General features: G+C 41.0%; 1 protein-coding gene across 2 annotated transcripts; it reads right to left on the reverse strand.

Annotated features, from left to right (window-relative positions):
• Nucleotides 1-1,007: 1,007 nt before the first annotated feature.
• Nucleotides 1,008-21,505, reverse strand: tmem198ab (transmembrane protein 198ab). Of its 2 annotated transcripts, none has more exons than XM_080052788.1 (5): nt 21,104-21,505; nt 6,639-6,887; nt 5,705-6,286; nt 4,378-4,562; nt 1,008-3,911 (listed from the first exon to the last, which is right to left on the reverse strand). In XM_080052788.1, the coding sequence occupies exons 2-5, from the start codon at nt 6,784-6,786 to the stop codon at nt 3,765-3,767; spliced, it is 1,062 nt and encodes a 353-aa protein (XP_079908914.1). In that variant the 5' UTR covers nt 6,787-6,887; nt 21,104-21,505; the 3' UTR covers nt 1,008-3,764. The 2 variants fall into 2 exon arrangements, with proteins under 2 accessions (XP_079908914.1, XP_079908915.1); XM_080052789.1 differs by lacking the exon at nt 21,104-21,505 and adding an exon at nt 14,105-14,233.
• Between the last annotated feature and the right edge of the window lie 1,060 nt (nt 21,506-22,565).

A 22,565-nucleotide genomic window follows, 5' to 3' on the forward strand; every position in this document is an offset into this window, starting at 1 on the left:
ATCCCATATACGTAGCCTACATGCACTTAGCTGGCTATAGGTGCAAAGAAAACTCCATTTAAAGCTATAGTGCAGAACTTCTGTTGCCCCCATGAGGAATTCTGAGTAATTACAACAACACTGTCGGTGCATCTACATGAGTTAAGCCTTCAGTGATGGCTCATGGATTTTATACCTTCTGCTGTACGTCCAGGTTTTTTCTTAGCAGTAGAATCAACAACTGAAACACTTCTTGGGCTCTTCTTGGGATTTTTCTGAGCTCCTGCATCAGTGTTGGGGGACGACACCAGTTTGTAAACGCTGCCATACTGAGAAATACAGAGAGTTTTGTGGAGCCGATAGGCTTAATGAACTTTGTGTCAACTCGTTTGGCGATGGGTTGTAACAAAATTAACGCAATAGGGCTTTAAATTAAATAAATGTAACAGAAAATTATTTCACATTAACCAAACCCTCTGCTTTAGCGTCCCCACAAAAAGTGTGCAGATGTATTCAAATGCAAATCAAAGAAGCAGCAATACGGATTTTTTCTCTTTCATACACAGCAGCGTTTAAACTATTCCTCAAGGTCAAAGACTCTTCTATTCAATCAGGAGCCCTCGATGTGCGTGTGTTTGTGAGATTAAAAGTGTCTGAAGATGAAGTGAGAGATAAAATGAAAGAGGTTGTGCAAGGTAGAAAATAAAGGAGAGAGAGATGGAGAGATAGATGGGGGGCCTGTTTTCAGGAGAGATAATCCTATGTGACTTTCAAATGTTATTTGCCAATAAAAGTAAAGTGGATTACATGTTACAGCTAATTGATTTCTGTACGTCCTTGAGATAGATAGATAGATAGATAGATAGATAGATAGATAGATAGATAGATAGATAGATAGATAGATAGATAGATAGATAGATAGATAGATAGATAGATAGATAGATAGATAGATAGATAGATAGATAGCAAAGGAAATTCTGAAAAATTCATTTAAAGACGACTCACACACAATTATGGTATATTATACAGGCCCATTGGAACACATGCTTTAATAATCATAGTCATAATTCAATTTTAATGTTTTTAAAGCATGATTTACTGGCCTACATTGATGACATTGCACTCTCCTTCACAGAACAGCTGGAGAAATATATAAATAAATCAGCAAATAAATACATCCCACTGGAAATGGACATGTCTCAATAAAATTAGATTTTTAAGAAATGAAAAAGCATGATTTGAACAGGTAAAAAGAACAACAAATAAAACGTTAGTAAGTGCTGTGTTTTATGTACAAATTTCACATTGATACACGTGACGGGCCACGCAGGGTGGATTGTGGACGGGACATAGGGGTGAGATCATGCATTTCTGTGAGTAAAAACGTACCATACATCCCCCCAACCCCTCCCCACACATTTGATTGCTTTTCCTTATAAAAAACAAGGTAAAGACGTTAACAAAGTATTCACATTTTCACTGGTGACAAAAAGTGTTATGTTGGAAGGAGTTGTTTCTTTAAGTACAAGTTGGTATGGCCACTATTCTATCTTTTCCATTCATAGACTCTGAACCCCATTTACACTGGCATCTCAGCCTGGTCTCGTTAGTAAAAGGTGCTTTCGAGGACTCACATTTTTTTTAAGGTGCTATGAGGAACTTTCAGTTTGTGTTCATTCTTGCCCCCCCCCCCTCCCCCCATTTGGACAAAAGCGGTAGTGTTTTTACTTTGCCACCTGTTGTTCCTGGGTGAGCGTATACCCATGACAAAGGCATTAAGAAAAACTATACAAAAATAGCATTCTTTGCACTGGTGGTCTCGATTGCTGTGACATGTCATTTATGATCTTCAGAGGAAAAATTAGACTGTTTCAGAAATATTTTAAAGTTCCTCATAGCACCTTTAATATTAATAAATTACTATAGTGGTAATTGTGAGATAAGCATAGCCTGGCTTGCACACTCAGTGGTTGTGTCCCAAGTCATACAAAAACAGGAAGGTCTAATTTGTGTTAGAACTCTCATGACAGTGACAATGACCAGACCGAGTAAAACCCACAGCAGCGAATAATCCTGTAACCTTAGCAAGATGCACAATTCCTTGGGACTGGATTCAACTCAAAGATGTGACCAACAATATCAGCTCGGTACATGGGCAACTGTTGGGTTACAATTTAAATGATATGACAAACTGTTTTTTGACATTGCACCACTTAAATTACAGTACTTGGAATGTCAATCAAAAACTCCAAACCTCCAATGAACACTTGTGTAGGGGACACGGTCACTTTAGAAGTGAAATTTATTCTTTTTTGGTGAAAACTATTTCATATAATACACCGATTTCTTAGTTTATGTAAATACATTTTTGAGTTCAACTTGGAATGTCATTTTAACTTGAATTCAGCTGACATTGTGCAGGATTGCTTAATGGCACAAAAAACACTTGTCTCCTCAAAACAGAAGGGATCCTTCGAAATCAAGATTAAAAGTTTTACAATATGGCAAATTATGTAAGGATTGAAATATATCTCTATAGCTATGCATATGGAATAAAAATATTACCACTCTGTTTAGCAGCATAAATAAACTCACAGAGGGAAAACTGCACTGCAATTCATGATGTAAAATAATCAGGGATTTTAAATTTTCAACTTAAAAAACATTATAATTTTTTTCTCCATATGTCTTGTGTGAAATCCCAGATGAGTTGCCAGTGTAAATATGGCTTTCCTTCTCCAGGCTAATCCTCATATATCCAGGCATCGGTGAAGACAACAAGCCAACTCCACTCCAGTATCTCTTACCCTGCTTATAGTAGCACCATGGCTAGTGGCAGAACATCCTTCTTAGATCACAGTTAATGCAAAAACAAGCCATCGATGGGATATCTGCCAGAAACCCCCGTCCTGTTGCTGAATGGTACAGTCCACGGAGGAGCAAAGGCACCCGTATCAACAGAGTCCCGGGCCGTTGGAGAGCGGTTTGACGCGTGAGGAAGTGTTTTGTCGAGCACCAAGGATAACAAAGGGTTTCTCCCCCTTTAAAAACAACATTTAAAATGTCTTTTCCCATTTCAAGGATGATCCTCATAGTCCCATATGGCACGGAAAGAAAAAACAAGATCCGGGTTTGCATCAGAGGGCCCTTACCTCCCTTTAGAGAGGATCTATGTTGGAATTTTTTAACACGCCGGAAACTAGAAGTAGTTGCTTCAGTTGAAAAAAAGGATGTTGGCTAGAAATAGCACGCTGAACAGTTGAATTTTGATTATTATTTTTTTTTCATACAATGCCTGTGTTTGAACCTGAGGCTAGTTGCACTGAAACGGTGATCCCTGATTGGTTGGACTTGACACAGTGCTATACAGGCCGGGCTGAGTGTAGCAGACTGCTATGGGGGTTACCATGGCGGCCCCTATAGATTTTAGCTGCGGTTTGTGTTTGTGTTAAGTGCATGCATGCATCGGTGCATTTGGATCTACTGAAAAATTACGTGAATAAAGAGGTCAACCAAACCTCGGCACCATAATGATGAATCCAACAGGTAACTTTATAGTCCAATGTTGAAATAGTAAAAGGGTTAAACATATTTTTGCATTTTGGGTAAATCAAGCCCTACATATATATATATATATATATATTCTAAATCCTCTAAGGGATGTGGCTGAACCCAGATGATGTTTAAACCCCAGAATCTTTTGCATTACAACAGATTGGTGGCGTGTCCTAGCACAGGTGATTGTATAGTCATGTATCTCCGTGGTAAAGGGAGGTTGTAAATGGTCAGACCCGTAGTGAAGGCCCTGCTGCTCCAGTGAGGGGCACAGAGGGGCCACAGTCATATCCCAGATCCACCACCGTGCTGCTGCCACCCACCAGACGGCTGGGGAAGGGCTGCACCTGCCGCTCTCTGAAACTCTGGATGTAGCTCTGGACGGGACAGAAAGAGAGATGTAAAGATGAAGGAGAGGAATATATAGAAAAACTAACAAATAATAAAAAAAAGTTGTCTAAATCACTTTTTTTTTTAATCAAAATCAGTTTGCGTACATACCAGTTTGAAGCCTAAGTTAATTGGACTATTATCACCAAAATCTACTAATTTGACGCACAAAAGCTGATAAAAAATGGAAAACAAAGCAGAATTTGCAAATCCCGCCCAATACTACGGTGGCCCTGATGTTCAAAACACACTCATCAGGTAATTTGCTATTCTGTTTTGCACTCCAGAGCCACCATACAATACAGATGAAAATGTCCAAACAAACTGAAGGATGCACGAAAAAAAGAAAATTACAGAACAAAACAGAAAACACACAACAATCAGGACCACAAAACTACCACAAACCCCCAAATTAAACTACAAACAACATGAGAATGAGATGGCGTTTCCCACCGGTGAGAGCACGTCGGTGTCATAGCGGCGGATGGGGTTGGGTTTGCGGCGGTAGGCGGGCTCAGGCAGCTGCTTGGCCGGGTGAGCGGACGGCTGCGGCTTCTTCTTCTTCTTACTGCGACCTCGATCGTCCCTCTGACGGATCCTCATCACCTGCATCCGCCGCTGCTGTCTGCTGATGATCACTGGGGAGGACAGAGGTGGTGAGCCTTGGTAGAAGCAATCTATACCAGCACTTTATTAACTTGTGCAATAGGGCGATAGTAGTACGAGCACAATACTTCAGCACTGAAGAAATGTTATATAAAATACGCAGTGTTTCCCACTAATGTATAATTCCGTGGCGGGCCGCCACACTTTCATTTTGCCCCGCCACACTTTCACTTTTTTTTTTTTTTTTGATATATGTATATTTTACTATTTAAAAATATACATGTATACATTTCATTTGCAATGCGCAAGTTTCACTTGGAAACAATAGCATTTCCGCATAAAAATCTTTAACGTGTGATTCGCGCTGTGATCTCAAGAAACAATATTTCCTTCAATCATGGACGTATTATCAAAGCGCCGCTTGAGGGATCGAGGCTTCAATCTCCCCGAGTCAATCAGCCCCTCCCCCTGCGGTGTCAACACGCGCTGTGACTGTATTCATAAGTAGCTATTTTCTGCAATTTTTCCATCACAATTCATTCTGCGCTCTTTGAGCACCCTCTGCTGGAAAGAATATTGTGAGCTATCCTTCGTGATTGTAGTCACAGTTATTTGAGTACTAGTAATTCAACAATCTAATAAAACAAAAGGGCGCTTGTGTTCACTCTTTTGAACCACAGGTAACCACCACCTTTGCTTCATTTTTTTGATGGCTCAAATGTGTATCATAGAAAATTATTTATTCATTAACCATTGATAAGTGTGTTAAACTCCATCTTAATCACCATTTATATAGGAATAGTGTTCCTCAAAGTACACCAGATTGATGCATTTAACATTTAAAAGGTACAACATTTTCTTCCGGGGGGGGGGTCGGGGTCCCCCCCCACACACTTTCAAAAAATTCTGTGGGAAACACTGAAATACGTATGGTCCCCCAATTTCTGGTTTGTCGTAAGCAACATTGTTTGATTTACTCTTTCACTGCTATTTTTTTCACAAGACTCTTTCTGTATTTCTTAGTATAAAATCCATGCGTGATCACAGAATTTGACCTCATGTAAATGCATCCACAGTGTTATTGTAATGACTCAGAATTCCTCATGGGGGGGGCAACACAACTTACGCACTATAGCTTTGAAGCAATAACAACCCCACCACCAGTGTCCCTTACCTTTGGTGTGGGAGTATCCCTCAGCGGTGACCTTCCACTGGACCATGACCCCCAGCAGAGTGAGGGCCGGCCAGATCCCGAGCACCACCCAGGTCAGCCAGCACACAGGCTTCCCCGGCGCCGCCTTCAGCCGCTCAAACATGTACAACACCAGCGCAAACAGTTGCACAAAGTAGTCCAACGCTACAGTGATGACCGCCGCACCAAACATGGCTGTTGACAGAGTGGTGAAGAGACGCTGCCACTGTAGGGTGAGCACGGCGAACAACATGCCCAGGCCAAGCAGCACGCCCAGGGGCACCCACACGGAGCGAGGGGGGCTGTCAGAGAGCTCCTCCATGCCCACTAATGTAGCCACAGCTACTAGTAAACCTAACAGCAGACCGACCATAAACAGGCCCACGCTACGGACTAGCATAGTGACCAGCCCGCACAGCGTCCCTATGCCCAGGCCGATGCCCACAGACGCCTCCACACTCAGCTGCGTGTCCAGGACTCGCTCCTTGTAGCAGAGCATGAAGATCACCACGGAGCCAAACATCAGCCCCGTCAGGAACATCACCGCCTTGAAGCAGCGGTAGCCTGAAGATAGACGAAGAGGTGTGGTACGTTAACAAGGGAATTAATCATGAAGAACAGAATTTGCACCGCAAATTATGCAAAAATGTTAAAAGTTTGTGAGCAAGTCTTGTAAATGTTAATGTATATACTGCAGATATATAAATGTTGTTTTCTTTCTTTATTAGCTTGTTTTCACTTTATTTTTTTCTATATACACTAAATGTATGTATATTTCTGTTTGCCAACACATATTTGTAGAGGTTTTTTTTCTAAATTTTTTTTAAAAAAAGAACAGTAAGTAGAACTGCTGCTTCGCGCTCCGGTCAAACTTTGGAACCCTTTGCCCTTCCAACTATATATTCCTTCTCCTCACCAAAGAAGCAGTAGATGATGCCAAACAGGCAGCACATGGAGCAGACCACGGAGGGAACCACTTTGTATCGGCCCAGCGAGTATTCACAGCCGTCCCGTAGCTCTGGGAACTGGACGCCTAGCAACAGCGTCTCCATGGTGGTCGTCATGGTTATCAAGAAGAGAGAACAGGACGGAGGAGAGGAGAGAGGGAGGAGGAGAGGAAAGAGGGAGGGAGGCTAGGGAGCAACACCCGGCCGCATGGTTTCACCTGTGGAGAGACGGACAGACACACAAGAAAAAATTGTTAGAAATTGGAAAAACTGTGTATCATTCATCATTATCTATAGACTATAACATGCACAACTGTCGTTTTCATTGTGCAACAAGTGGCTTAAAGGTAATGAGCATATGTGTTAAACAAGTTATAGTGCGTAACTTATGTTGCCCCCATGAGGAATTCTAAGTATTTACAACAACACTGTCGGCACATCTACATGAGGTAAGCCTTAGGTACGCTACGCACTACAGCTTAAATATACAGATATGAAACGTAAAATACCGATCTACTTGATCTTTTTAAATTAATTTTACCATGACTGTGCCATAGTGTAGCTCGTAAATGCTTCAAGGCAAACCTCTCTTATCCTGGATGATGGAGAGTCTTTGAATGCACCACCATGAAAAGAGTTCACTGCCTGCACCTGTGTCAATAGCTTTTAAGCTCAGTTATTGTTGCCTATGACTATCTCAGCAAGTTTGAAAAAGTTTAAAATGCTGAATTGGCCAACCCATACAAAACACTGCCGGCAAGTTACCAAAACCAATGTTACTCTGTTAAAGAAAGTGGATTTAAACCTGTAACAGGTTTTGTTTTTTCTCCCCACACTATAGAAAAAATGCACACACGCACACACGCACACACACTGGCATCCCCCGATGGCGGAAACAGTGTATATTAATAGCTCAGATAACAGCGGGTGTTCGAGTTGGGCGGGCGAGGGCAATCAAAGCCTCTCACTCTCTCTGTGTTTGATTAGGAAGCATTTAACAGGAACAAGAACTAATGTCCTACAGGAAAGTCAAGCACGGCAAGGCAAACACATCTATATAATGGCTTTTTTCCATAATGGCTTCCATCAATCATTCTGCCTGCATCTACATTGCAGTGCCTATTCGCCTATTCATTACAAGGTCTCAAAATAGAGTCAAATATGTCCACTCAGTCCCAGTCTGTATTTCATCGTAATCATCTAACCTTTATTTATACTTGAGAGATCAATTGAGGAGGTGAACCTGATTTGCAATGACGTTGAGTCAAACAAAGGCAAAGCCAAAACAACAATACATACACGATATACAATGTAAAAACATCAACAACTGATAAAGAGAAAAACAATGTAAACATTTAGACAGTGATGTAGAATGGCTGCAATCACTGATGCCAAACGTGATGCTAATTAAATATACAGGGGTTTTAGTCTGTGTATTAACACTGGATTCGTTCTCAGCACACACATAGTACGGACAGGTAGCGGACCATGAGGAGATATTCACTGATTTTGACAACAAGTGATTTTGACAACAAGCGTTCTCCAGAATCACTGACTCCATCTTTAATAGTAGGATGACCCTAACTCTCCCCTCCCTCCTTTCACTGGCTGTTTGGTTCTCTCCATCTCAGGGTGAGTTCAGTCCAACTGGAAGGTTTCTGGGTCAGAGCAGAGGGGCTTATGTAACTCCTGTCTGGGGAACTTTGCTTTGATATTCATGAGCTTCCCCATCCCTCGTTCCCTCGTTCCCTCTCGCTCTCTCTCTCCCTACTCTCATTTCCTTTTTCGTTTCCTTCTTTCACATCCTACTTCCAAGCACTTCTCCTTTTGCTTATACCGTCTCCTAACTCTCCTAATCACTAAAAGGAATAATTATTTTTTTTCATTTTAAGCTTGTAGCCTCACTCCTGGGTTTAAGACAAGGCCACAGAAATCATTATTTTAACTGTGTGTGCATTATTGAAGAAGAAATGGTCAAAGGTCGCTCATCGCTAGTTAGCTTAGCTCAAATACTGGTTGTCAATAGGTAGCGTTAGCCTGCCTTTTGAATAAAGCCATAGAAACAGTAGGAAGAGGCTGATGATTGTGCAATAAAGCCCTCATGCACAAATACTAATACTCAAATGCACACACACACACACACACACACACACACACACACTTGGTCTATCCACAAATTCATCCTCATTTTCATCCAAATATGTCATTGATAATCATCTTTTGGTGGAGGATTAGCACTGCAGATTGATTATGTGTGTGTGTGCGTGTGTGTGTGTGCGTGTGTGTGTGTGTGTGTGTGTGTGTGTGTGTGTATAGGGCTAAGCTCTAAGCTGATTTGTGCTGCAGATGAAAGTGTGCAGTTTATTTTACTAACAGACAGATCATCCGATGTGAAAAAAAATGGACAGAGGAGTTTCTTCTTCTGCTGTCTGAATCAGCTGCAGTCACAACAACAATAAGGCGGTTATCCTCCTCCCACCCCACTTCCTGTCTGTTGCCATGACGAGGAAGGGATGCTGACAGTTGGCCCGTGTGCTCAGCCTGACCAATGGATGAGCAGCTTCAACTCCCATAGCAACAGCATGAAAGCCAATCAGTGGCCCCATCAATTCCCTTTGAATACGTTCCTATATGTCAGTGTGTGTGTGTGTGTGTGTGTGTCAATGTTACAAAAGCCGGTTCGACTGCCTTAGGAACCCTACACACACACAAAATCAATACATTTCATAATGATTATTTACTCAAATGGATGTAAATAATTCTGATAGATGACTATAAGGTGAAGAAAACTGTCTATTGCTATTGCTGTCCAATCAAAACTGTTTAATAACAAAAATGGCTTCAAGCATGAATGGAATGGAGCTCTCCTCCACCACAGTGTCTGTCAACCTGTGTATGCCAAAGTTAGTTTGTATGCAGCCGATTATCTCAACTTGTGTGTGTGTGTGTGTGTGTGTGTGTGTGTGTGTGTGTGTGTGTCAATGTTACAAAAGCCGGTTTGTCTGCCTTAGGAACCCTACACACACACACACACACAATCAATACATTTCATAATGATTATTTACTCAAATGGATGTGTGTGTGTGTTTGTTTGTGTGTGTGTGTGTGTGTGGGGGGGGGGGGGGGGGGGTCTGTTTTTGTCTTTCTGTCGCAGAGTGAGCAGAGGCATATTGATCAGCTATGTTCAGGTCCACTTCATTGTCCCTAAACATCATGCCCTGATGGTCCCAATAATGACAAAAAACAACAAATCAATCTCATGTTTAAACCACAACAAAAAGTGTTTAGTAGATCAGCTAAGAACTCCCAGACACACTGACACAGATGTTCAGCCATTTCCAATGCTTACATCACCAGTCTGAACTCAGTGGCAGCAGCTGAAAGAGATTTGAAGCCTTTTCATGAATAAAGTAAAAAGCTTGTCTATAAATACACACAGACAGTTCACAGAGTACAGAGACTGGCTGGAAACCAACACGCTGCATCAGGTCTCACTGTGATCATGTCTAGTGTAGCGAGATTTAAAAAATATTTTGTTTTGTTTTTGCCGCATAACATAAGAAGAGAATAGAAACATGATAACCCTTGGTGTTTTTATTGACAGCTCTTTTAAGCTGGAAAAGCAGCTAAGCGCAGTGGTTAGAGTTGGCTTTTTTCATCTTAGGCTTCTTGGGAAGGTGAAGCGTTACTTGCCCTCTGACCAATTCCAGACAGTAGTCCTTGCTCTTGTAATTAGTCGCTTGGACTACTGTAATTCACTTTATTTCGGTTTGAGCCAGTCCTCAATTCAGCGCCTCCAGATGGTTCAGAGTGCAGCTGCACGCTTGCTCTCAGGAGCATCTCGATATGAACACATCACTCCTGTCCTGGCATCTCTTCATTGGCTGCCTGTTGTTTTTAGAATAGATTTTAAAATCCTCTTGTTTGTTTTTAAATGTCTAAATGGTCTAGCGCCAACTTATCTCTCAGAGATGATCTCTCTGCACAGTCCTGTCAGAGCACTGAGGTCCTCTGACCAATGTATTCTAGACTGTCCCAGGTCTAAGCTGAAGAGCAGGGGAGATAGAGCCTTCGCTGTAGCTGGACCCAAGTTGTGGAATTCTCTTCCTTTACATATCAGATATGCCACTTCTTTGGAAAATTTTAAATGTCTGCTGAAGACACATTTCTTTGCACTGGCCTTCGGAACCAGCTGAGCTGAGTATTTTCTTATGTGTTTTCTTTTGGTTTCTTATTTGTAATAAATGTGGATTATTTTATTATTATTTAACCTGTACAGCACTTTGGGGCAGTACCCGCTGTTTGTAAATGTGCTTTATAAATAAATTTGACTTGACTTGACTTGATAATGCACTCCCCGTCCCAAACAGAGAAATGTCTCCAGAGGTGAAACTAGGATGAAAGAGGAATTTTAATGACAAACATAACTTCCCCTGCTAAAGCCCCTGTTAATCCAAATACACAAAATCCTCCTAACTATGTCATTTGCGGAGTTATTTTTTGCATGATAGTAAGCAAAGAGTAAGGCGTATTTATCAATCCAAATAAATAAAGATATTGCAACAGCAACACACTCTCACACAATTAACTACACATTTTTAGTTTGTGCTCTGAGGGCTGTGTGTGTTTCATAACACTGTGACTCATTATTCTGTTCATGCATTTATTTATTTAAAAATATTTTTGATTCCAAATCCTCCTCCTCTCCTCTCTTCTGTTTAGTGATAGAGGCTAGGGTGCCTGAGAAAGACTACATATTGAGAAAGCTAATGAGACAACATTTATAAAGATGTTGTTTGAGCACTTCCTTGAGTCTACAGGGTCGTGGTGAGGTTTAAAAGGAAAGTGTGTGTTTAAGCAAAATGACCAAGAACCCACAGAAGTTTTTTAACATGTAGTTTAACTCAGTTCAAGTGCAGTTTAATATACTAAACCAAACTAGTGTGCAAAGACACCGTACACTCTTAATACTGGCTGGGTAAGGTGTTGCTGAAAACAACAAATGTTCAGAATTTAAACATTTCCAAAGACCATCTCCTAATAATGCCAGTGCTTCTGATGCGTCACACTCACACAACAGATTTCACCAACATGAAAACGACAACAACTACCAACGTGACTGAGTGTGTCACAGTAGTAATCAATGCCAAAGCTTTGATGACTGCAACACACACACACACACACACACACACACACACACACACACACACTCTCTCTCACACACACACACACACACGACCTGCTGCTGTGAGAGGATCCAACTGTGGCGAATATATGTTCCCGTATGAAACAGAAAACTGGAAGTGAGTCCATGTAGTGTTTACTCACTCCCCACTTTGCTTATTCAAAGTGTCTGTACAGCATCGGACTACATGTGAAAGTCCAGACTGAGTGGGAGAGAAACCTATGTGAAGGATATTCTCACCAGGCTAACAATTTATTTATTTATTATTCTTTCGGACAATTCCACACAATACACAATTTTCTCTTGCAAATATTCATACATCATACTTTGTGTTGTCCGAAGGGAGACGGAAGAAGCCAAAGGCTTATCAGGTCCCGCCCCCATTTTCATCAAATTCGGATTCAGATACACAGATTACTGTTACAAAATAAAAATAAAACAAACAAAAAACATAATTTTTTATATATATATAGCTATATATGTATATATATATATATACACACACATATATATATATATATATGTATATATACATATACATATACTTTTTTTTTAAGAATCTGCAGTCCAATACACAGTCAATTTTAATCTAATTGCTTCAGCTTTTAAAATCAGTTCAGCACAGTTCAGTTTTTCTGTGACAATGCCAAGTGTATAAAGTGTGAAGTGGCCTTGTATTTGGCCTGTTCCATTACTAAACTGGTAGTCTAAACACTTCTGCAAAAGTATTCCAAAACAAGTCTGTCTGCTGGCCTGTATTATTTGTTACAACATTGTAATGAAAGTGACAATGACATTGTGCTCAGGTTATTAGTCTGTAATTTTCAATAATTTTTGAAACATAATTTGCTTTGAAATTGCGCAAACTGCAACTCCCTGTGACAACTTCATCAAGTCCATTCCACAGCTTAATACCATTTACAGATATCGAAAAGGATTTAAGTGTGGTCCGTATATTTTTCTCAGTGAATTTACCTTTTCTTCTTAAATCATGCGAAACTTCTCTGTCTTCAAACATTGCTTGTAAACTGTTAGGAAGGCTTTTCTTTGAAGCCTTGTAAATAATTTGTACTGTGTGGTAATTTACCACATCACGTAATTTGAGAATTCTGCCTTCAATAAAAAAGTTATTAGTGTGTGCCCTGTAATTGGCTTGGTAAATAATTCGTATTGCTTTCTTTTGAAGAATCTCCAACGGGTGCAATGTACCTTTGTAAGTGTTTCCAATCCCTCACACCCTCAGATATACAGCTCCAGAAAAAATGAAGAGACCACTCCAAATGTTCAGTGTCTCTTGTTTTACTCTTTAGATGAATATGTTTGAGTAAAATCAACATTTCGATTTTATAATATAAAGTACTGACAACATTTCTACCAAATACACAATAAAAATATTGTCATTTAGAGCATTTTCAATAAGTAATGTAGAGATAAAGATGTAAGAAAAATCCAGACCGGTCTCTTAATTTTTTCCAGGGCTGGTGGTATGTTTATAATACCTTGTGACTGCAGAGACATTCAAAGACAATCTGAAACGCTATTCTCTCACCCCTATAACCGCACAAACAAACACTGATATTGTATCTACGTAAGACCACAGCTGAGCTTGGCAGAGTATCACATGTCCTCTGTATTATCTGATGGGGGTTTGAAGCTCTCGGGCAAAGAACTGAGCAGCAAAAAAAAAACATTAAAAAGAAGGAAAAACACAACGCCAGTGGCCTTCCCACCATGCTGTTACCTAACTGCCTCATAATGCATTACTCACGCCACGCCAGATCCTTTCAAAATCCTTTTTCTTTGGCAACGATTCCTGTGATTCTGAACAAGTTAAAACACAAACCTTCCCGTGTTCTGAACAGGTGCAAAGAGGAAAGAAAACTGCAGGTGTAATCTCAACACGTGTCTTATAAAATGAAAAAAGGTTGAATCCAAAATCTGCTCTGTATAAACTTTGGACTGTAATATTTTGTGAAAATGAAATGAAGATTTCAACTCTGGCTTTATCCAACACCAACATCTAGATTGTTTTTCTTTTAAAGACATGCAAATAGTAGATATTCCCTCATTCGCATATGTATTAAAACATTTCTAAAATATTGCAACACAAAAAGTAATAGTTTTGATGTAAGTAATCAAGTGGCAGAGGTTTCAAGGTGGTATCTATAAGTTAAAAACCTTAATATTACCCTATTCACCTGCAGTGTCTCCCCTTTAGTCATCAAATCTGCTCCTCTCTCCATCACTGACCTGAGAAATCTGCCGGTGTGACCACGGCTGCAACATGTCTTCATCCAAACCCGAAACCTCTCTTCCCTCATAACGTCTGAACACTTCCACTTCAATAAGAAACTGATCCACAGCCCATTGATACAGACAGTACAGTAGCCTCTCTCTCTGCTGTTGTTCCCTGTCTAGAGCTACTAGGTATAACAGGCGGCCGGGTGAGCTGCCAAACCCAGCCAGGCCTGTGTATGACGGGCTCAGAGCAAGCTGCCAGGTTCCTGTTGCTCGCAGCGGAACACCGAGTGTGTCACCGGTTTACATGATGTCAGCTTCCGGGAGAGGAGACACAGATCGTGAATGGAGTCCACTTATTTATAGCACATTTTTCCCCTGATTTTTCAAGCCCTGCCGATAACCTGGCACGACAAACAGCCATGTTTATATGGACATGTCAATCAATACTGGACAAGGGGGTCGACATGGAAACGTGACAGAGTGCAGGGGAGGACGTGGCTTGTTGTAGCAGGATCATTAAATATATATGTGTGAGTGTGAGTGTGTTTTTATGTGTTTGAGGGTGAGGGTGTGTGTGTGTGTGTGTGTGTGTGTGTGTGTGTGTGTGTGTGTGTGTGTGTGTGTGTGTGTGTCTCAGTCACTCAGAGGCAGGTCAGACAGGTTTCAACATGACATGACAGCACCACGAACAGCGTAATGACAACAGTGAATACATGACAGAGGAATTCTGCTTTCCAAGAAGAAGATTGGAATAAAAGGTGAAGTCAGTGATTCTGGAGAACTCTTGTTGACAAAATCACTTTGACAACATCAGTGAATATCTCCTCCATGATCCACTACCTGTCTGTTCTGTGTGTGCGATGAAAAAAAGCTGGTGTTGATACACAGCCTAGGCTCTGTGAACAGGTATGTTGCTAGCTATTGGGCCACTTACATACATTAATACACAGCTTAATCTGGAAACAGGAAGACAGTTTGGCTTTTGTGGTTAAAAACAACAGCCAGGCTAGCTGTTCCTTAATTGCAGGTTTTGAATAAATGATGTGAATTGCAAAGACAATACATCACCCGCTCATGACAGTTTGCTTATCATGAAACCATAACCAACTGAAAAAGGGGAAATTATGAGTAAATCTCAAAAGGTCTTGACTAACAGGTGACTCTTAAAAATGACTTTTGAACAATAACAACACTATGTGACTTGCGCTGATTAATATTATTTGCAGCGATCACACAGACACACATACACACACACACACATACACACACACACACACAGACACACACAGACACAAACCTCCGCACGACTCAGGGGGCTAAGGCACGACCGTCAGCGCCAAGAGGCCGAGGCGTTCTCACACCTCCTCAGACACTCACTGAGCCGCTTACATAAGGATGAGACAGAGAATGGGCCGATACCGTTATATATGTAGCGGATGTCATTTAATATGGTTCAGAATGAGGGAGAATTCTCTTTCTTTTTTGTTTACTTTATTGTAAGAGCAAAAATAGGTTGTCATCTTAATGTTATTGTGTGTGTGTGTGTGTGTGTGTGTGTGTGTGTGTGTGTGTGTGTGTGTGTGTGTGTGTGTGTGCGTGCGTGCGCACAAGAAGATAAAGGGGAAAGAAAATATTAATTCAATAAAGAGAAAATCTTCTGATTGGGAATCGGTAGGAAAAGCAAGAAGAGGAGGAAGTGGTAAACACTGAGGTCTTTGTCCATGTCATCCTGGCAGCATCAATACAACTATTTTAGTCTAGAACATAAAAAGATACAACCAAGAATCCACAACCTAAATATATTCAGTTCACGATGATATCGAACAGAGAAAAATCCTGACATTAGAGAATCTGGAACCAGAGTATGTTAAGAAATTATGTTGGTCAACTACAACATCAGCACTTGGCCGCCCAGCAAAAAAAAAACGAGTGCAAAATAGTTGAACCCGGCTCAACTTTTGACACAAATAAAGCAGTGTCATGCAATGTCAATGTGCACGTACAGTACATAGCCCCGTCCGAGCAGCGATATAGTCCTAGTGTCTGTGAGGTCTGTTCACCGCAGAAACAAAGTAATGAGATTCGACTGAATGTTGTTTAGGCCGAAGGCAACGTTATTACAGGAACTGGATCAACAGACCTGTTTCCATTCACACAGGACAGTCACACTTTCTGTCTGAATTGATTTTGGGGCCGACAAAACAAATCTAAGGTGGAGTCTGTGATTCTGGAGAATGCTTGTTGTCAAATTACTTAATCAGTGAATATCTCCACACGATCTGCTACCTGTCCATGCAACTGTCTGTGCGCTGAAAAAATCCAGTGTTAGTACACAGCCTAGGCTCTGGAAACTGATGCACTACATCAACTGTAGCTAGCAAACATACCAATTACAGAGCCTAGGCTGTGCATTAAAACTGGATTTTTTTTTCACTGTCCAAAAGTGATTTAGACAAGAAGCATTCTTGTTGAATCCACCTTTAATTTGTTTAAGGGCGAAAGGTTTGAAGTCTTTGGTAATTTTTTTGACCATAATTTCTCACCTGCACTTCCTATACAGGTGTCTAACTAACTAACCAACTAGCCTTGTTTGAGTTCTTTCAGGTCTTTCTTACATAACTGCCTCTGCCACCCTCCTACAATATAAAGGCTTCTCTTATTCACTGAGTCTTAATCCTGAGTGAACAGCCCCCGACCGGCTCACTGCTCCATCCACCAGCCCAGAGGGAGCGGCTTAGGAATATCAATGATGTTTGTTCCCATAGAGGACAAGCTAACACACAGCTAAGGCCTGTGATGTGGGCAGAACCACACAGTGTAAAGAAACTGCTAATAAGTAAACATGGCCGCAGCATTGCTTACTTTAAATTGTGATGTTAGAGAGAGACATTTTGGTGTCAGGTGCAGTAATTCAGAGTGCCCTCCTTCGATTTTTATTAAGAAGCACTGACTAGGTTTACATGCACAGCAGCAATACTAAGATATTAACCCGATAAGTAAAGGTCATATTCCGAATAAGACCGTCACCATAGTCGGAGTGAAACATGTGGGATATTCAGTTCCACTCAAAGTTATCTCTAAAAGGTGGCAGCAAGTCTTCTTAAATCTTTATCTCTGCATTACTTAATGGAAATTAAAGAGAACATTGTGTATTGGTGGAATTGTCCGAAAGAATAATAAATAAATAAATGCTCTTAATGAGAATAGTTGTTGTAGTATAAAGCCAAAATGTTCATTCTACTCAAACATATGCCTATAAACAGTAAAACGAGAGACACTGAATATTTGAAATGGTCTCTTAATTTTTTCCGAGCGGTATGTATGGCCCAACCAAGGAGTCTGAGAAACAGTAAAAAATGTAATCTGTCTTAGTTCGAGTTCAATAGCCCGTGATAGGAAGTGTAAATGCTGAGCAGAGTGTCTGGGAGGAAGCCAAAAATACCAAAGAACAATCAGGGAAATGCACGAAAACACACAAACACAGTGAAGATAGGAAACCCATATGTCATCATACTAGCAACTTCACAAACATCAATTATCACACCATTTTTATGAAGACTGATGTTATAATCACTTTGAATATGGATGAATTATTATTCACATATTATTTCCGATGTCTGAAATAATTCTTGACTATATTCAGACACGTGCAGGAATACCCCATGATCCTCTCTGCTCCAGTTCACATGCCAGCTCAAATAACATGGTGACACGTGTGAAGAAACAACGTGTCAGTCGATGCCGCTGACACACACACACACAGACACAGACACAGACACACACACACACACACACACACACACACACACACACAGACACACAGTTTTCAAAGTGTGGAGCTGTAATCATCAGCTACAATCAACCCAATTATCTAGCTTCATTGCTTCAGAGCACAGAGGAACAGAAGTGAACTATCGAGGACAGACAAGCAGTAGACGTTGATGCACTATAATTTATGAGGTCACACAGGGGACTTTCAATACTGAAGTGAAGGACAAGTGATGCACATCATTCAAAGGTATTGAAGAATGAGACAGGTGGTAATGACAGTGCCGACATGAGTGTGTATAGTCAAGTACTTTAAGGCAACGAAGAAAATCGGGGAAGTCAAAATGTTCAGGTTATATTGCCCATTCAACCATATGCAATATATAATGTAAACTGTTACGTAAATGTTACTTATTGGCCCATTAAATCAAATCAGTTTTATTTCTGTAGCCCAATATCACAAATATACATTTGCCTCAGTGGGCTTTACATTCCATACAGTATGAAACCCTCTGCCCTTAGATCCTTAGCTCAAATGAGGAAAAAAATCCCAGTAAAATAAACCTTTAAAAAGGATTAAAGAGTTCTAACTACAATGTCAACAGTTTTCAGTAGACTGCAGACTCTGCCCTGTCTGACTGTCTGCACCTGTCGCCTCCAACAACCAGCTGTGATCCTCTGGAGAAACATCTGGCCGCTAGTCGCCTGCAGCTCTCTGCTCACTGTCTCACACTGAACACTAATTATCTCTACGTCTGTGAACCTATCATCTCAGCTGGACCTTGAACGCCTCATAGGAAACTCTGACCTGACCTCCACGCTGACACACACACACACACACACACACACACACACACACACACACACACACACACACACACACACACACACACACACACACACACACCGCCAAACACATGATTAATGTCAAGCTCTATCCCATCTGGCCCCATTGGCAATTAAAGGTGGTGTCAGCGATTCTGGAGAACGCTTGTTGTCAAAATCAGTGAATATCTCCTCACGATCCGCTACCTTTGTGCGCTGAAAAAAATATACAGTGTTAATACACAGTCTAGACTCTGTAAACAGGTATGTTGCTAGCTATAGTGGTCCCCCTTTGTTTACATAACCTTTGTTTACAAACACATTTACAGAGCCTAGGCTGTGTATATTAACACTGGATCGTGAGGAGATATTTACTGATGTTGAAAAAAAGTGATTTTGTTAAGAAGCGTTTTCCAGATTCACTGACGCCATCTTTAATCAATATCAAAGATGTTACAATGGATTCAGTAAGAGGCACAAACTGTAAGTGGACGTTCATGAGATCATAGTGAAGCTACCGCATCCGGAGAACAAACTCTGTCTTCCCTACATCCGGCCCAGACAGACAGTGTGTGTGTGTGTGTGTCTGTGTGTGTGTCTGTGTGCGTGTGTGTGTGTGTGAGCAGCACATGCAGGAGATGTTGACCCACTAGTGGATCCGAGGAAACGTGTTGTGGCATTTTCATTCCCCCGGCACGGAGGCTCCTGCTGCCTGACTGCGCTGATAAGACTTGGGCCGTACACACACTGAATACACAAAGAGGGCGTGCGCACACACACACACACTATCAGGCAGACGCTCACAGCCACTGTTTCATAACTTCACAATGTAAAGCTCAAAACACGGCAGTAGTTATTTTTTAGATGAAATGCCCCTTTTTCACTTCAAACTGCCAAACTCCATCAGTTGGCAATGTAGGCCTACTACATTTCCCACAATGCATTTCACTCCAGGGAAAATGAATCCAGAACCAACTGCTAATTAAAGCAACTAATGCATCTCCATGAGGCAAAAATAGAAACACATTAAAAGCCTCAAAGTTCATGAAGTTATCCCAGAACAGATCTAATTTATGTCAGTCTACGGCTGCAATTAAAATATTTTCACAAGTCCACAGGATGTAAATATTCACATCATGCAATAAAAGGCCCAAAGTGAACGAGGTAAATCTTAACATTTGAGATGCTGTTGTCAGTGAACTTCCTGTCAGGTGACTAATCGATTCCTCACTTTCTAAATCAGACAGATTATCCAGATAAATCCACATTAATCCCACACTGATCGGACCAGCCATTGGAGAAGACACTTAAGTTTAAAGATGGAGTTAGCCATTCTGGAGAAAGCCTGTTCAGTCATCAGAAGTGAATTTGACAACAAGCATTCTTCATCGTCGCTGACTACCTTTAGGTGACGAGAAACTGAAGAAAACCCGTCTTTAAACCGTGATCAGTGCACAAGAAATAAAAATGTTCTGGCAATTTGTCTGCCTGTACTTGTTCTTTGTTTTTACCATCTCTTAAATGCAATTTCTAATGTTTAATCTTGATATTTTATTTTACATTAAGATTTAGTAAAGCACTTTGAATGGCCTTGTTTCTGAATTGTGCTACATAAATAAACTTCCCTTGCCTTTAATTATTCCTCCTACATTGTATCATGAGGGGATGAAACCTAAATTACCTATAAATTGGACCTCATGTAGTTTTGTGTGACCCCTTCAGGGACCTTTGGGAGACGTAAACACATCGACATCATGTTTTCATCCGTCCATCTGTTTTAACGAGCAGCAATTGACTGGATGATCGACCCTGATGCGGCCGCGCGGGTCAGACATCAACGACCTCAGCCTCCATCACACGACGCAGCTGACCTCATTTAAAGCCACAATATTCTGCATTCAACTTTGACCAAGACTAGTGGCCGCATGTCCCAGTACATTTACATCAAAGTCCCCCCTTTCATCATGTCTGACAGCAGGTGTGTGTGTGTGTGTGTGTGTGTGTGTGTGTGTGTGTGTGTGTGTGTGTGTGTGTGTGTGTGTGTGTGTGTGTGTGTGTGTGTGTGTGTGTGTGTGTGTGTGTGTGTGTACACTTGTACAACTATTTTTGTGTGAGAACCAATTTGAGTTTTAGACCTTAACAGTGAGGACCTTTTTGGAAAGTAAGGACATTTTGTCCAGTTCTTACTTTGTGACAGGTCTTTAACGTTCAGGTATGAATTAGGTTTATGTTAGTCTATTAGGTTGGGGTTAGGCAATTCGGTTCGATGGTCAGGGTAAGGGTAAGGGGATAGGGAATGCATTATGTCAATGAATGTCCTCACAAATATAGCCGTACAAACATGTGTGCGTGTGTTCGTGCGTGTGCGCGTGTAAGACAAAAGAGACGCACAGTGCGCGTGAATCGGCCTCTCACCATCATCCCGAACAGGTTGACGCGTCTCGTCCAGGTTCATATCCAGGCAAAAGCAGCTTCCAGACCCGGAAACACCGACCATATTCAACGTTTTCTCCCCCGACCTGCGTGCCTCTCCGTCGGTGGGGAGCTCCGGCTCTCCCCGGCAGCCTGCAGGGCGGTGGAGCGCCGACCTGACTAGACCTCCATGGCGAGAAAAAAGCAAAAACACACACGCATAGACCGCGCTGAATGAACAGTATTCTGGCTTACATATCGGATTAACAGCTGGGCTATGTGCGCCGGTTGGCAATGGGCTGTGTGGCTGTCCTGCCCCCGGTCTGGATGGATGGATCAGAGGGATGGAGGATATTGAGCCTCGCGGTGCGTCGGGTGAGGAAGGTGGCCTCCGCTGTAAGAAATGACGCGCCCGCACTTGTCAAATCCTGCATCACGGTCACTGACTATGTTGGAATGGGAGGGAAATAAAAGACAGGAAAATCAGCAGCACCCCCTAGAGGCTGGTCATTTCAATACATCTCAGAATATGATTTAAAAAAACAACAATGATAGTTCATTCCTTAATAAATCTGGAAATATATTCAAATTATTCCAATATCAACAGTAAAATATTTCCCATAAATCTATTATTCAGAATGTAACAATATAACAGCCTATATAACAATATATCAAGGATCATTTTCTGCAGAAGTACTTTCACTTGTAATACTTTAACAATATTTAGCAGTTATATTTAACAGTAGCCTACTTTGGTACTAATCAAGTATTTTACACTGTGCTAATACCACTTTCACCTCCAACTCTTAATATAAACTACAGGCGTCGCGTCACCAGGGTTTTAATCACCTGCTGCATTATAGGAACATAAAGATACAAATGTCCAACTTCGTTTTTTTTTGTAAAATATTTCTATCTAGTGTTATTTATAAATGATATTCTTTGTTTACCTATAGTGTGACCACATGCTTTCCCGTATACTCCTGTGTATTCCTTCTTTAAAGATAAAAATGTGCAACTATTATCGCACAGTACTTGTGTTTTATTTGCAAATATAAAATAAACTGTAACTCGAAATATTTTGCAGTGCCTCGCGCAGAGGAATGACGTCATATATTATATTGATGAATTTAAAGCCAGCTGTGTTTGACTGATGTTAAAGAATGTTTGAACACAATAATGCACGGCACCAGTGTGAATCATATGTCCATGGTGTGAATGTCATTCCTGATTATAAATAAAGAAGCTTTTTGGAACAGTCAATCTATATAACTGTGGCCAGCAGGGGGCGACAGATGTAAACGGTTTACATCTGTCAACTTATTTTAGTCTCCATAAAAAAAATCTGTCCTTTATTGTGGACTTCTATTCTCACTTCTGTTTTGTATAAATCATACAAGTCATTGAACATCTTGCACTAGTATTAGTAACAGTATTGGCAAAGAGCAATAAGGCCATTACAATA

This window comes from Ammodytes marinus (genome assembly GCF_949987685.1).
Source record: "Ammodytes marinus genome assembly, chromosome: 24".
In the NCBI taxonomy this organism is placed as follows: Eukaryota; Metazoa; Chordata; class Actinopteri; order Uranoscopiformes; family Ammodytidae; genus Ammodytes; species Ammodytes marinus.

Bases quoted from the DNA above. Each gene is read 5' to 3' on its own strand.
- tmem198ab (XM_080052788.1), bottom strand. From the start codon at position 6,786: ATGACGACCACCATGGAGACGCTGTTGCTAGGCGTCCAGTTCCCAGAG. The intron at 6,287-6,638 runs GTGAGGAGAAGG...GTCTATCTTCAG, and splicing joins CATCATCTACTGCTTCTTTG to GCTACCGCTGCTTCAAGGCG. The intron at 3,912-4,377 runs GTGGGAAACGCC...TGTCCCGTCCAG, and splicing joins ACACCGACGTGCTCTCACCG to AGCTACATCCAGAGTTTCAG.